Here is a 15,371-nt window from a genome sequence, read left to right on the forward strand (position 1 = left end):
AATAATGAAAAGGACACTGACCTGCAGAGATAAAATGGTTATCATTCCGTTGTATAAGACTCTGATCAGACCACACGACAGATCTGGTCCCCAGGATTTGAAGGGGATAAATTAACTGTGGAAAGGGTACAAAAACAGATAACAAAGATGGTGTCAGGACTGTAAAATGTTAGTTATGAGGATCGGCTGAGAGTGTGGACTGCAGAGTTTGGTGGATAGAAGAAGGAGAGGCGATATGATAGAGACTTTTAAACTGTTGAGAGGTGGTTACAGGGCTGACACTGAGGAGTTCCTTCGCTTGTTTGAACAGCAGGAAGGAGTGATGACAAGAGGCTATCCCTGGAAGTTACGAAAGGAAACTGTGAGAAAGAGGGTGGGGAGTGGTTTCTTTGCAATGAGGGTGGTTGAAGCATGGAATGCATTGCCTGATGGAGTGGTGAGATCGAGAATGGTCAGTGCATTTAAGGAGTGGTATGATAGACTTTGTGTTTCCTAGCATGGACCTCCCTCGATGGGTCTTTTGACTCCATGGAAGCCTGAATAATAATAATATTAATAACAAAGACTTGGTGAAGTTTTTTTTTTTTTTTTTAAACATTCAATAGCAACCTGAACTGTACAATTCCAAAAGAAAATCGTAATACGGGAGGACTTTAGCAGGGTTTAGTGTAGTGTATTTTTTTTTTTTACCACTAGAGGTCAGACTAAGTAAAAGATCAGTTAACAGCATAGATTCAATTTACCTTTGTAGAGCGCAAGAGCATGTAGCTTGTTTTCATATGCACATGTATTTTTCTGGTGATGACCTCAATACAGGGGTCAAAATGTCAATTGTTATTTTATTAATAATAAGTAAAATAATCATTTCAACAAGTGTGTTTTGTGTCCCTAAATTCGTAAATATGAAAATGATGATTAGATGTTGGAGAGGGTCCAGAGATCATTGACTGAGTTGGTTTCTGGTCTCTGGAATGTGGAATATGAGGGCAGTTTGAGAGAATGCAAATTACAGAGCCTAGTGGATAGAAGGAAGAGGGAGACATGATAAAAACGTATAAGTTGGTAAGGAATAATTACCAGATTGACATGGATGAGATTTTTATTAGAATATCTGGAGATGAGGAGAACGAGAAGCTATCCCTAGAAGCTGTATAATGTGGGTGTGAGCAATAGATTTTTTTGTGTGGTGAGTGATTTAAATACATTGCCTGAGTGTAGTGAGTGCAGGGACAGTGGGTGCATTTAAGTTGAGGTTACTGTGCATGTGAGAGTGGGACGACCTCTCACATTGAGTCTTTTGACTCCACGAGTCTGTTGATAATAATAATAAATGTTATAGAAAATAATTTGAGGGGAAATATTCAGTTGTTTGCTGATGATGCTAAGTTGAGTGTAATAGTTAATCAAGGTGATGCAGAGAGCTTGCAAGATGATCTGAATGGACTTACAGCATGACTTACAGCATAACTATTTAATGTGGAAAAGTGTAAAGTTATGCATTTTAGTATACGAAGATTACAAGCTGTGTAGCACATTGAGCAAACTGTACTCTAGGAAATTGATGAGGCCAGGGATTTGTAAGGTAATAGTAGTAGATAGAGATGAAGTTTAGAGATCACATTTTTAAAGTAGCCAGGGTAGCTCACAGGATTACTTGGTTATTGAAGAACTCACTGACAAACAGAGATAAGGGAGTTATCATTCCTCTTTATAAAACCTAGATATGACCACATCTGGATTACTGTGCTCAGATCTGGTGACCTGGATTTTTTGGAGATGAGGAAGTCGTTAAGAGGATCTAGAGGTGAGTGACCAAAATGGTGAGTAATCTGTCCCTATGAGGATAGATCGATTGCAAAAGTTGTTTGATAGGTTAAAAAAAAAGGGGGGGGTATGATAGAACCATTTAAGTTACTTAAATGATTTATAGGATTGATGCAGGTGAAATGTTTCATCGCTTGGCTAGAGGGAGCAGAACAGCGGTCATCCCTGGAAGTTGGGTAAGAGTGTGGTTAGCAAGGGCATCAGGACTAGATTTTTCACTTGAAGAGCGATTAATGAATGGAATGAGTTGCCTGAGTCAGTTGTAAGTGCTTTGTTAATTGTTTCAAGGTGAGGTACGAGAGATATTGTGTTTATAGTTTGGGTCTCCTACAATGAGTCTTAGGACTCCATGAAGGTGCCTGTGCAAAAATAATAATAATAATTATTATTTTTGCACATATTATTTTTATGTTAATTAATTATAATTAACATAAAAAGATAAAAGTAAATTTTTCATTACAAATTTCATGTACTCTATGAAAAAAATTATATTCCTAGTTAATTTAATTTAATTAATTAAATTTTTAATTTTTATCTTTTATTATTTTTTAACTACATGAATGTATTGCAAATGGTTTTAATTATTACTTATGTTATAAATGCATGTTATTTCAAAATCACACAAAACAAAACTGCATAAATTTTATTCAAAACACCATACTTTTTAGTAAGTGACTATTTGTAAATTAAGCTTCCGTTGATAGTAGAATTATTCCCATTCCCTACATTGATAAACAGATAGCCAAACAGATTTCACTTTAAAGACTTACTACTAAGATTGCATTATTATTTCCATTTGCAGTATAATAATATACATCACTACATCTGGAACAATTTAGTTTAGAAAGATAAATATTTACTCTGTAAATGTTTTTTTCTAAGTTATTCTCTCATGTATAAGATTATATACATCATAAAGGCTAATTTCTCTAACCACATCAACCCGGTAAATTGGACCATATTGATCTAAATTTACGAAATTAGTCACCTTGAAAAAATTCATGCTATTCCAAACAAAATGTTTTTATTCGGTGAGTTGTGCAGTAACAGTACCCCCCCCCCCCGAAAAAAAAAACAAAACAATTTTGTTGAAAGTCAGTTTGAAATAAAGGAAGGTTTGATGTTCAAAAAATTTTCAGACCTGCAGATAATATCCATCAAAATGATTTTTTTTTTTGACACTTTCATTATTAGTCATTTCATGCACATAATCTGTAAATGAACCATAAAATAATGGACATTTATCAGAACTCTTAATTTTCAGATATTAGGTAAGAATTTGGAAAGTTGAATAGGTTGGCTGTCACGTAACCAGCACTGATTAGAGTAAATTGTACATGCCCAATCTATATCTATATCTGTGCTTCAGCATGCTCGGTAAAGAAAGCTCTCTAGACACTAATACTAAAACCATTTAGATGCAGTTCATCAGCATTATACAAATCATTCTTTCCATCAAACAGATCACATATCCTACATCATTTGTTCTGCACAACCAATGTATTGATTAATTTACTATCATTGCCCTCCTCCTCGGTTCACCTCTATCATAGCAAAGATTCTAAGAGACTTAGAAGCTTCACCGTCTCATTCTTCAGTTTTGCTTCTTCCAACAATTCCTTTACATCCTCCCTCATAGAATACTTCTCTCCTCTCAAATCATTTGTGCCAACTGAGACAATGAGTTCTTTTGCCTTACCTTTTTTTTGCATCCAGATGGCTTGACTGATATGAATTTTTTGCACCAAGGAAACATGATTTTGTTACACTTTCATTAAGTACTCCCCTGGTCATTGAGTCTCTGTAGATAATTTTCTCTTTAACTTGTTTTTCTCATTTGTTTGCTTGGTCTTTATTATTACTTCAGACCTCCTGCTTCTTTCTCTTCTTAGTCCTGCTAATCTTGCCTCTTCTGCATAAAATACAATTTTGCATTTCAATTGTATTTTATTCTCCTGTGAAGAATAAGATTCAAGTATGCTATTTCTTTAATTATATTCATTTCATTCTTCTTTGTTTCCACAGCTGCACATTCAGCATTAATTCCAACATTTTCCATCCTACTAATACTGTTCACTCTGTCAGCATTTGCTCAGTTCTCATCACCTAATCTGCACTTTTGAAACAGTTAACACTATCTCTCTCTCTCTCTCGTTTCAATTTTCTTCCACATATCCTTTAATTTTCACGACATATACTTCTCACACAAACACTACACTGCAAATTCAAATCACCTGACAACATATTCTTTGCCACCATTGTTCTACCGTGCAATGGCACAGTGCTGACAGTAGTGTATTTGAACAAAAAAAAAAAATACAAGATTTATTTACAAACCAAATAACTCAGTCAATCACACACCCATTTAAAACAAAAACTACAATAAGTTAATGGAATATTATCAACTATCATCGTCATCAAATTCCTGCCATGTACCCTCAAGGGGTGTACAGGATATGATAGGACTACATGAAAAATTTACATCATTACTAACTTCCTATCTACAGTTTTCCTCCAGATCAGTCCGTTACTTGTCAAGACTCCAATATTATCAGATCTTATATTTCTGTCGTCTAAGGCACTTTGTACCGTATCAATCCACCTATATCTTGCGCTTCCTCTGGGTCGTTTTCCTGCCAACCTGGCAGAGAACACTTGTTTTGCTAATCTTTCCTCTCCCATTCTATTTAAGTGACCATACCATCTGAGATTAGCTCTGCTAACGCATTCCTGGATGCTCACAATGTCAAGTTCTTTCCTAATATCCTCATTTTTAATATGATATTGCCATTGATGCCATCTGTTCACGCCTCTAATCTTTCTCAGGATTCTCATATCTGTGGTCTCTAGTCTTTGGTCAAGTGTTTTACTTCTGATTTGCCATTATTATTAGCTTTGCTCTTTTCCTCAAATTTTCCCAATATATTTTTGTATGTCTGAGAATCGTTTCGTACTCTTCTATTTAGATCCCCAACAAGGAGCAGCTTTTCCTTTTTTATTGTGTCAGATGCTTTCTCTAAATCCTCAAAAAAATACCCTCCACCTTCTACCTTAGTAGAACTTTCTGTGGGACCATAGGCACAAATAAGTCTAATTGTCTAGTTCCCCATTCTCATATTTGCGCACATCACTCTACTTGATACTGCCTGCCATTCAAGAAGATTAGCCTCGTATTTAGTGTTGAATACAATGGTTACACCTTCTTTTCCTTGATTGTCATTGCCTGAATATAACATTTTGTATTTATTGCTCAGAAAGATCTCACCAGTTTTTGTCTTTTTTGTTTCAGTCACCCCTATTATGTCGATCTGGTACTTATCTAGTTCCTCAACTAGCTCCATTTCTTTGCCATTCAGGCTTCTTATGTTGATAGTACCGATCTTTAACTCTGGTGATGTTGAGTTGGGGTGTTTTTTCAGATTTGTTCCAGTAGCTGACTTTTCGCTGTTCACCCTAGTTCCCTGGTCAAAACAACAGGGGCCTTGTTTAACCGGGTGATGCCCCAGCCGGCATGAAATTTTGTCATGTTGTACCATCATTTTGTAATTTGGTTTAAGCCAGTAAGAATTACAATTTGGTCGGCTAAATCCCAAATTGCTAGCCTATCCTCATTAGTTCAGTATCCAGGTAGATACTCAACCGGGTACACCATGAGAAGGCGATAATTGGACATTAGGTCAGAAGCCCTGGTCGGTTCTCTGCATTCCTTTAAAGGCTAAGTGGAGGAGATATACAGCTTTCACCCTCCCTATATTATCAACTAAAATCTGAAAAAATGACTTATCCTTCAGGAGTGCTAATAACAATGCAACACACACAATATGCCACCTAACGGCAGTCCCAAGGCGATGTGGGTCTGTGGAATTTTTCCTGTGAGGATAGATTGAGGTTGGATTGCAGAAGTTGGTTGATAGGAAGAAAAGAGTGGGGGGGGGATATGATAGAAACATTTAAGTTGCTTAAAGGGTGTAATAGGATTGATGCAGGGGAAATGTTTCAGCACTCAGCTAGAGAATCCAGAACAAGAGGTCATCCCTGGAAGTTGAATAAAAGTGTGGTTAGTAGGGGTGTGATTACTACATTTTTTGCTTGAAGAGTTGTGAATGAGTGGAATCAATTGTCAGAGTCACCTGTTAGTGCTTTGTCTGTTAATGGGTTCAAGGAAAGGTATGATAGATTGTGTGGATACTTTGGGTCTCCCACGATGAGTTTTTGGACCTCCATGGAGGTGCCTGTCCAATAATAATAATAATAATATTGACAAATTAAAGATATCAAGAAATTATATACTTGGTGTAATCCTTTATCCAAGTGTAAGCAAACATGTCACTTGGATAAAGGATTAAACAAAGTATATAATTTCTTGGTATCGTTAATTTATAATATAACAAAGTGAAAAACTTTCAACAATAATATTGACAATTGGATAAATTATATTCTTTAAGATTCCAACAATTATTTATACAATCATTGTGAGAACCTTAAAAGATAACTTTAAATAGTCATTCAGAGTGGGGTAGAATCTTCATTGTTTATTCAACCTTAGAATCTATTTTTTCTACTACAGAATAAATAAACAATAAAGTTTGATCATTGGTTGAAACTGTTATTTTGCTTCTTATCTGAAATATATCTCTGTTGTTTATTTTTCACATGTTGGTATTATCTGTATTTTTCAGAATTCAAAGTGAAGTTATAAAATCTGATCCCAAAAGCCTAAAAAGTTTTGGATGGTCATTGATGGGTGGAGTAAGTGACCATTATATACCTGATTTTTGTCTTCAGGGCATTCATGGTTGCTTACAAGAGGAGCTGATAAGAGATCACTTATTTAGAACGTGTCAAGTATGTCTTCTGAACTAAAATTAGAATTTGATAAAAATAGTTAATTTTAAATATTGGATTAAGGGTTCATAATATCAGTTCAGGTGTGTCTGTTATGTTTAATTTCAGTGTAACAGGTTATTTTTAGAGATTAATTCTCATGTTCTGTTATCGTAGTTGACCAGTGTTATATGACAAATCATATAAGTGACAAACAAAGTATGGCAATTTTTACTAAATAATTTAAGGAAATTACAAAGTAAACTAGGATATACATTAAAATAAATTTTAATACACTTCCAATATTTCGGCAACATCACGTTGCCATTTTCAAGGAACTTAAGAACAAGACACATGCACACAGGTACAACAAACAGTAAGTGAGGCTATTCTTTCTCTTAAAGTCCTGATGGTGCCCCCTAGCAGGCAATGTTGGTATTCTTGGGCGATTGGGCTGAAGGTCTTTTGATATAGGTTTCCCAAATTTGAGGCAGTCTCATGCAGCCAAATTTGTTGAGGTTTGGATTGTTTCTTAGGGGTGAGGCTGATTCCATGAAAAGCCTTTCATATTTGTATTTACTACGGTGTAGTATCATGGCTTTCTTCCACCGTATTCTATGGCAAGTATCCAGCGCATAGTCAGCAAGACCAGAGTGGCTGTATTGTTGAAACCGGATGTAGTCCTGTTCTGAAATTCTGATATTTGCTGTCCTGCCTGTTTGGCCAAAGTAGGACAGCTTACAGCTGCAAGGGATCTGGTATACACCAGGTAGGTCTAGGTGGGTAGAGGTTGGTCTTTAGTAGAGCGGATAAGGGATGCCAATTTTTTATATGGTCTGTAACAAGAAGTTAAGTCGTGTTTTTTTAGGATTTTTGTAATTTTTTCCTAGGTGCCTCGGATATAGGGTATGGTGACGGATTTAGAGTAATCCTTGTGAGGTTGAGGGGGGGGGGGGGGTGATTGTGGTTTACTGGTTTCAATATTTTTTGGACAACACTTTCTCAGCCATTGGCTGAGAATGTGGTTTAGTTCTGTGGTTAGGGCATTGTCATTTGAACAGATAAGTTTAGCCCTGTTGTGTAGTGTCTTAATGACTCCGTATTCTTATGAGGAGGGGTGGTGGGATTGTTGGTGAATGTATCTGCCTGTATGGGTGGGTTTTCTATAGACTGAGTAAACCAAGGTTCCATCAGGCTGGTGGGTGACTAGTGTGTCTAAGAAAGGAAGGCAGTTGTTTTTTTCCTCTTCCAGGGTGAATTTGATTCTAGGGTGTTGGTTGTTTAAGTGTGTTAGGAAGGAGAGGAGTGCATTGGAGCCATATGGCCAAATAGCAAACACATCATCAACGTAGCGAGCCAAATGGTTGGTTTTTGTGGGGCAAAGTTTAAGGCTTTCTCTTCAAAAGTCTCTATATAAAAGTTAGTCAAGGGTGGGGAGAGTGGAGAACCCATGGCTGTTCCCTCTATTTGTTTGTAGAATTTTCCTTGCGAAACAAAATAGCCTGAGTTCATTGTGAACTGAGATAGGGCTATGATATCGGGAAGAAATTTAGCTTGGATTAGCTCTAAGATTCTTTGAGTGGGACATTTGTGAATAAGGAGGAGACATCAAAACTGACCATTATGTCAGTGTGTTTGAGTGTAAGGTTTTCTATGCTGGCTTTGAAGTGGGCTCAGTTTTTTATGTGTGAAGGTGTGTTGCCAGTATAGTGTGAGAGAGCTTTGGCCAAATGTTTAGCTAGTTTGTGTGTGGGGGAATTAATGCCATCCACTATGGGACGTAATGGCACATTTTCCTTATGTATTTTTGAGAGGCCATAAATATGGGGGGGGGGGGGGCATATGGAGTTAAATGGTTTTAATTTGTTGGTCATTTCCACAGGCCAAGAAGTGACTGTCTTAAGGAGCCTGTGGAGTTTTCCAATTTGTGAGTTGGTGGGATTGTACTCAATAGGGAGGTAAGTAGCCCGATCTAACAATGGAGCTTTCAGCTTACCTGTGTAATCCTTTTGGTTAAGCAATACTGTGGCGTTCCCTTTATCAGCTTTGGTGATTATTATTTCCTATTTTTTCTTTAATTCTAGTAGAGATTTAATTTCCTCACTGGGCATGTTGACTTTTGGTGGTTTAGCTTTGGTCAGAAACACAAGCCACATCCAGTCTAATATCATTGGTGACATGGTTTGGAAGGTGTCGTATCCCGTGTTCAATTCGTATCATAATATCTTCAGCAGGTATTCTTCTGGGCGCAATGCCGAAGTAGTGGCCACGTGCGAGGGCATTGAGTGCTTCAGGATTCACACTAAACGACGAAAGGTTGACTACCATTTTGGTAGGAAGTTGTGGTTTTGAGATCGAGTTCTTTTTTAAATTTTCAAATTTTTTGATGTGTCGATCTCGTACTTTTTTAAATTCTTTCTCCTCTGCAGTGCATGAAATGTTGTATAAAATAGACCAAATTTCGTGGCTTAAGGTGCTTGAAAGCTCATCTTCGAGTGTCTGGATAGCTAAGTTAGCATCATTCAGGAAACGGCGAGTCGTAGCGATTTGTTCCCTGAGCAAGGCTTGGCTGGCACAGTTATAAATACAAAGAGCCTTTTGCGAAGAGAAACGGTTCTTGAATTTGACACAGTTAGGAATTACCTGGTTATCCCGGCAGCGTTTTAGGATGGCGAGACGATTCAGTTGTCTTGATAGCTTTAACTTCATTTTACCGTAATGGTGTGCTTTGCATGCGATATCATCGCCATGGATTATCGTAATTCTCGTGGAAAGGCTTAGACGTTGGTTATGCATTTTTACTAAATAATTTAAGGAAATTACAACGTAAACTAGGATATACATTAAAATAAATTTTAATATACTTCCAATATTTCGGCAACGTCACGTTGCCATTTTCAAGGAAGTTAAGAACAAGACACATGCACACAGGCACAACAAACAGTAAGTGAGGAAGAAGCAGGAAGCTATACTTTCTCTTGCTCAGGGAACAAATCACTATGACTCGCCGTTTCCTGAATGATGCTAACTTAGCTATCTAGGCACTCAGAGATGACCTTCCAAGCACCTTAAGCCACGAAATTTGGTTTATTTTATACATCTTGTGCACTGCAGCGGAGAAAGAATTTTAAAAAGTACGAGATCGACACATCAAAAAATTTGAAAAGTTAAAAAAGAACTCGATCTCGAAACCACAACTTCCTACCGAAACGGTAGTCAACCTTTCGTCATTTAGTGTGAAACCTGAAGCACTCGACGCCCTCGCACGTGGCCACTACTTCGTCATTGCACCCAGAAGAATACCTGCTGAAGATATTATGATATGAATTGAACATGGGATACAACACCTTCCAAACCATGTCAACAACGATATTAGGCTGGATGTGATTTGTGTTCTGACCAAAGTTAAACCACCAAAAGCCAACATGCCGTAAGGAAATTAAATCTCTACTAGAATTAAAGAAAAAAAAAAAGGAAATAATAATCACCAAAGCTGATAAAGGGAACGCCATAGTATTGCTTAACCAAAAGGATTACGCAGGTAAGCTGAAAGTTCCATTGCTAGATCGGGCTACTTACCTCCCTATCGAGTACAATCCTGCCAACTCACAAATTAGAAAACTCCACAGGCTCCTTAAGAAGGTCACTTCTTGGCCTGTGGAAATCACTAACAAATTAAAACCATTTAACTCCATACCTCCCCCCCACCCATATTTATGGCCTCTCAAAAATACATAAGGAAAATGTGCCATTACGTCCCATAGTAGATGGCGATCCCCCCACACCTTCACACATAAAAAACTCAGCCTACTTCAAAGCCAACATAGAAAACCTTACACTCAAACACAATGACGTAATGATCAGTTTCGATGTCTCCTCCTTATTCAAAAATGTCCCACTCAAAGAATTATTAGAGCTAATTCAAGCTAAATTTCCTCCCGATATCATAGCCCTATTTCAGTTCACAATGAACTCAGGTTATTTTGTTTGTCAAGGAAAATTCTACAAACAAATAGAGGGTACAGCCACCGGTTCTCCACTCTCCCCACCCTTGGCCAACTTTTATATGGAGACTTTTGAAGAGAAAACCTTAAACTCTACCCCCCAAAAAACCACCCATTTGGCTTCGCTATGTTGATGATGTGTTTCCTATTTGGCCACATGGCTCCGATGCACTCCTCTCCTTCCTAACACACTTAAACAACCAACATCCCAGAATCAAATTCACCCTGGAATAGGAAAAAAACAACTGCCTTCCTTTCTTAGACACACTAGTCACCTGCCAGCCTGATGGAACCTTGGTTTTCTCAGTCTATAGAAAACCCACCCATACAGGCAGATACATTCACCAACAATCCCAGCACCCCTCCTTGCAAGAATACGGAGTCATTAAAACACTACACAACAGGGCTAAACTTATCTATTCAAATGACAATGCCCTAACCACAGAACTAAACCACATTCTCAACACTTTCTCAGCCAATGGCTACCCCCCCCCCCAAAAAAAAAAAAAAAAAAAAAAAAATCCAAAAAATATCATCATCATCATCAAATTCCTGCCATGTACCCTCAAGGGGTGTACAGGATATGATAGTACTACATGAAAAAAAACTACATTATTACTAACTTCCTATCTACAATTTTCCTCCGAATCAGTCTGTTACTTGTCAAGACTCCAACATTATCAGATCTTATATTTCTATCATCTAAGGCACTTTGTACAGTATCAATCCACCTATATCTTGGTCTTCCTCTGCGTCGTTTTGCTGCCAACCTGGCAGAGAACACTTGTTTTGCTAATCTTTCCTCGTCCATTCTGTTTAAGTGACCATACCATCTGAGATTAGCTCTGCTGATGCCTTCCTGGATGCTGACAGTGTCAAGTTCTTTCATAATATCCTCATTTTTAATATGATATTGCCATTGATGCCATGTGTTTACGTCTATAATCTTTCTCAGGACTCTCATATCTGCGGTCTCTAGTCTTTGGTCAAGTGTTTTACTTCTGACCCAGCTCTCAGATCCATAAGTTAAAACTGGTTTGAACACTGTCTTGTATACAGCTAATTTAGTGTTCCAACTAATTTCTCTCTTATTCAATATGAATTTATTCAATTGACTTCCTACCATAACAGCTTTGTTGATTCTGTTGTCTATTTCTATATTTAATTTACCATCTTCAGTAAAAATCGTGCCTAAGTAGCTGAAATGTTTCACTTGTTTCACAGGTTCTCCATTCACAACACAGTTGACATTTTCAATGATTCTGCCTATTTTCATTGTTTTTGTCTTTTTATTGCTGACCTTCATACCATATCTATTACAACAGCTATTCAATTTAGTCAGAGAATCTAGCAGACTTGTAGCAGATTTATTTAGAAGTATATCATCATCCGCATAAAGCAAAGAGCTGACATTAACATATCCAATTTTGATATCATGTTTAATACCACTTTCCTTCAAAATGTGATCCATATAGATAATGAATAACAGAGGGGATAATGTACATCCTTGTCTCACAACAGATTTAACATTAAACCATTTTCCTGTACTTTCTTCAATTCTAACTGCTGACTTACAACACAAATAAAGACTAAGTATTTCTTGATATAATGCCCCATTGACACCATATAACTGCAGCGTATTGAATATCTTCTCTCTTGGCACCTTGTCATATGCCTTTTCCAAATCGACAAAACTTAAATACAGATCTTTGTTATATTCCCATGCTTTCTCGACTGTTTGTCGTAAAGTGAAGATCTGATCCTGACACCCTCTATTTGGCCTGAATCCAGCTTGTTCTTCACCAAGCTTTTCTTCCACAATTCTTCTCAACCGTTTCTCAAGTATACTTGCAAAGATCTTGCCCGGAACACTCAGTAGGGAAATACCTCTGTAATTCTCACATTCAGTTTTATTTCCCTTTTTATATATGGGTACTATGAGAACTCTACTCCAATCATCGGGAATTTGTCCCTCTGTCCAGGCTTTCTGAACTATGCAGTGCAGCCACTGTAAGACTCTTATACCACCATACTTCAGCATTTCTAGTCGAATATCATCTACTCCTGCTGCCTTTCCACATTTCAAGCCTTTGATGGCTTTTTCTACTTCAAGTATAGGTATGTATTCCTGACTGCATGCCTGCTCAATGTTTTTTACCACTGTGCTATCATCACTGCTTGCTTCATTTAGCAGTTTTTCAAAGTAATTACTCCATACTTCAAGGATATCTTTTTCTCCTGTTTTTGTGTCACCTTTATTATTATTATTATTGTTATTATGGGCAGCTCCAGTAAACCACAACCCCCCCTCACAAGGATTACTCTAAATCCATCACCATACCCTATATCCGAGGCACCTAGGAAAAAATTACAAAAATCCTAAAAAAAAAAACATGACTTAACTTCTTGTTATAGACCATATAAAAAATTGGCATCCCTTATCTGCTCTACTAAAGACCAACCCCCCCCCCCAGACCTACCTGGTGTACACCAGGTCCCTTGCAGCTGTAAGCTGTCCTACTTTGGCCAAAAGGCAGGACAGCAAATATCAGAATTTCAGAACAGAAGGACTACATCCGGTTTCACCAATGCAGCCATTCTGGCCTTGCTGATTATGCGCTGGATACCTGCCATAGAATACGGTGGAAGAAAGCCATGATAATACACCGTAGTAAATACAAATATGAAAGGCTTTTCATGGACTCAGCCTCACCCCTAAGAAACAATTCAAACCTCAACAGATTTGGCTGCATGAGACTGCCTCAAATTTTGGAAACCTACATCAAAAGACCTTCAGCCCAATAGCCCAAGAATACCAACATGGCCCGCTAGGGGGCACCATCAAGACTTTAGGAGAAAGAATAGCTTCCTGCTTCTTCCTTACTTACTGTTTGTTGTGCCTGCGTGCATGTGTCTTGTTCTTATGTTCCTTGAAAATGGCAACGTGACGTTGCCCGAAATATTGGAAGTATATTAAAATTTATTTTAATGTATATTCTAGTTTACTTTGTAATTTCCTTAAATTATTTAGTAAAAATGCATAACCAACGTCTAAGCCTTTCCACGAGAAAAGTATGGCAAAAATATACTTTGTGCTTTGTCTTTTGAACTAAAATGTTGAGTGGCACAGTTTTGCAGTTTTATGATCAAGCTTTAAATTAAATATATCATGAAATTATATTCTTGGATTAATCCTTTATCCAAATGTAAGCAAACAGAAGTTTGCACGTGAATTCATTAGTCCCACTTGTATATAAGTAGCCCACTTGTGAAGATATTTCGAGTGCAGACTTTGTTTGCTTACACTTGGATAAAGCTTAAACCAAGAATATAATTTCTTGGCATCTTTAATTTATAGTATAACCAAGTGGAAAAACTTTCAACATGATCAAGCTTAGTTTTCATAAAAGTGGAATTGGTAAAGATAATAATAAATAAATAAAAAGTCTTATCTTCAAGTAGAAATTCATTAGAAATTGCATCCACTGTTATAAAAAATGCAGAAAAAAAAAATTATTACATATATATAATAACCTTAGACAGATGAGAAGTGTAAGCCTTTAGGGAAAGCATTCTTTTCCATAGAACAGAAATAGATACAATAAAAGATATGTTGAAGAAGTTCATTCAGTGGATATAAACCAGTACTGTGAATGGATGTTTACTACCTGCCTTGTATGAATGATAAAAGCTACATCAGCTGAACAGTTCCCTGAAATTAACTACGGAAAATGCATTAGGCAAAAACAGAACATATATGAGAATGTGATTGGTGTGTGTGTGTGTGTGTGTGTGTGTGAGAGAGAGAGAGAGAGAGAGAGGGAGGATAATGAGTATTTTTAGTAAGGTTTTTGTGCACCATCCCAAATGTGAAAACAGCCTTCTAGGGTTTCCTGGCATCTTATTTGATGATTTGAGATTTACGAGGGTGATCTGAAAAGTTCTCAGCCTAACAATGAAAAAACAAATTTATAATTTCAAAATTATTTTTATTTTTCAACATAATCTCCCTTAAGACTAATACATTATTCCAGCAATGCTCCAGCGCCATTATCCTGTCCCTGTAGTAGTTCTCAGTAAAATCTGCAAAATACCTCTCTACAGCTGCAATCACCTTTTGATTCGAAGAAAAACGCTGACCAGCAAGGAAGAGTTTTAGGAAGAGATAGAAGTCATAGGGTGGATGTTCCAACAATTCATAGTGCAGATCCTTTATCATAGTGGGCAGGTGCATTGTCCTGATGAAAGATGATTTTTTTCTTCTGTAAACCGGGTCTTTTCTCACAAAGTTTTTCATCTAGCCTGGTTAGAAGATCGGAATAATATTCCCCAGTTATTGTTTTACCCTTTTCAAGATAATTAATAAACAAAATGCCTTTAGCATCCCAAAATGCCGATGCCATGACCTTTCCAGCGCTGATGGAACCGACTTTGTCTTCTTTGCCGCCGAACAACCGGCTTCTGTTAACTGTTTTGACTGCTGTTTGGATTCTGGTGTGTAATGGTGAATCCAAGTCTCATCCATAGTAATAAATTGATGCACAAAATCAGTTTTGTACGCATTAAAATGCTCCAAGCACTGTTCAGAGATTTTCATGCGAGTGCAATTTTGATCAATTTTGATCTCTTGCGCAAAGCTTTTTCATTTACAATTCTTCATGCAAAATATATCCTACAAATTCTTTTGAAATGCCTATAATCTCAGCAGTCATCCAATAC

General features: G+C 37.2%; 1 protein-coding gene across 1 annotated transcript in view; it reads left to right on the forward strand.

Moving 5' to 3' along the window:
• Nucleotides 1-15,371, forward strand: part of LOC150099128 (folliculin-interacting protein 2-like) — a 412,583-nt gene that overhangs the window by 358,693 nt on the left and 38,519 nt on the right. Inside the window, exon 15 of the mRNA XM_090404004.1 lies at nt 6,504-6,669. Coding sequence (XP_090260130.1) covers nt 6,504-6,669 — 166 coding nt within the window. The remainder of the gene's footprint in view (nt 1-6,503; nt 6,670-15,371) is intronic.

The sequence above is a fragment of the Typopeltis vanoorti genome, chromosome 14 (assembly GCF_054136105.1).
Source record: "Typopeltis vanoorti isolate ZY-2024b chromosome 14, IOZ_Tvanoo_1.0, whole genome shotgun sequence".
Taxonomy (NCBI): Eukaryota; Metazoa; Arthropoda; class Arachnida; order Uropygi; family Thelyphonidae; genus Typopeltis; species Typopeltis vanoorti.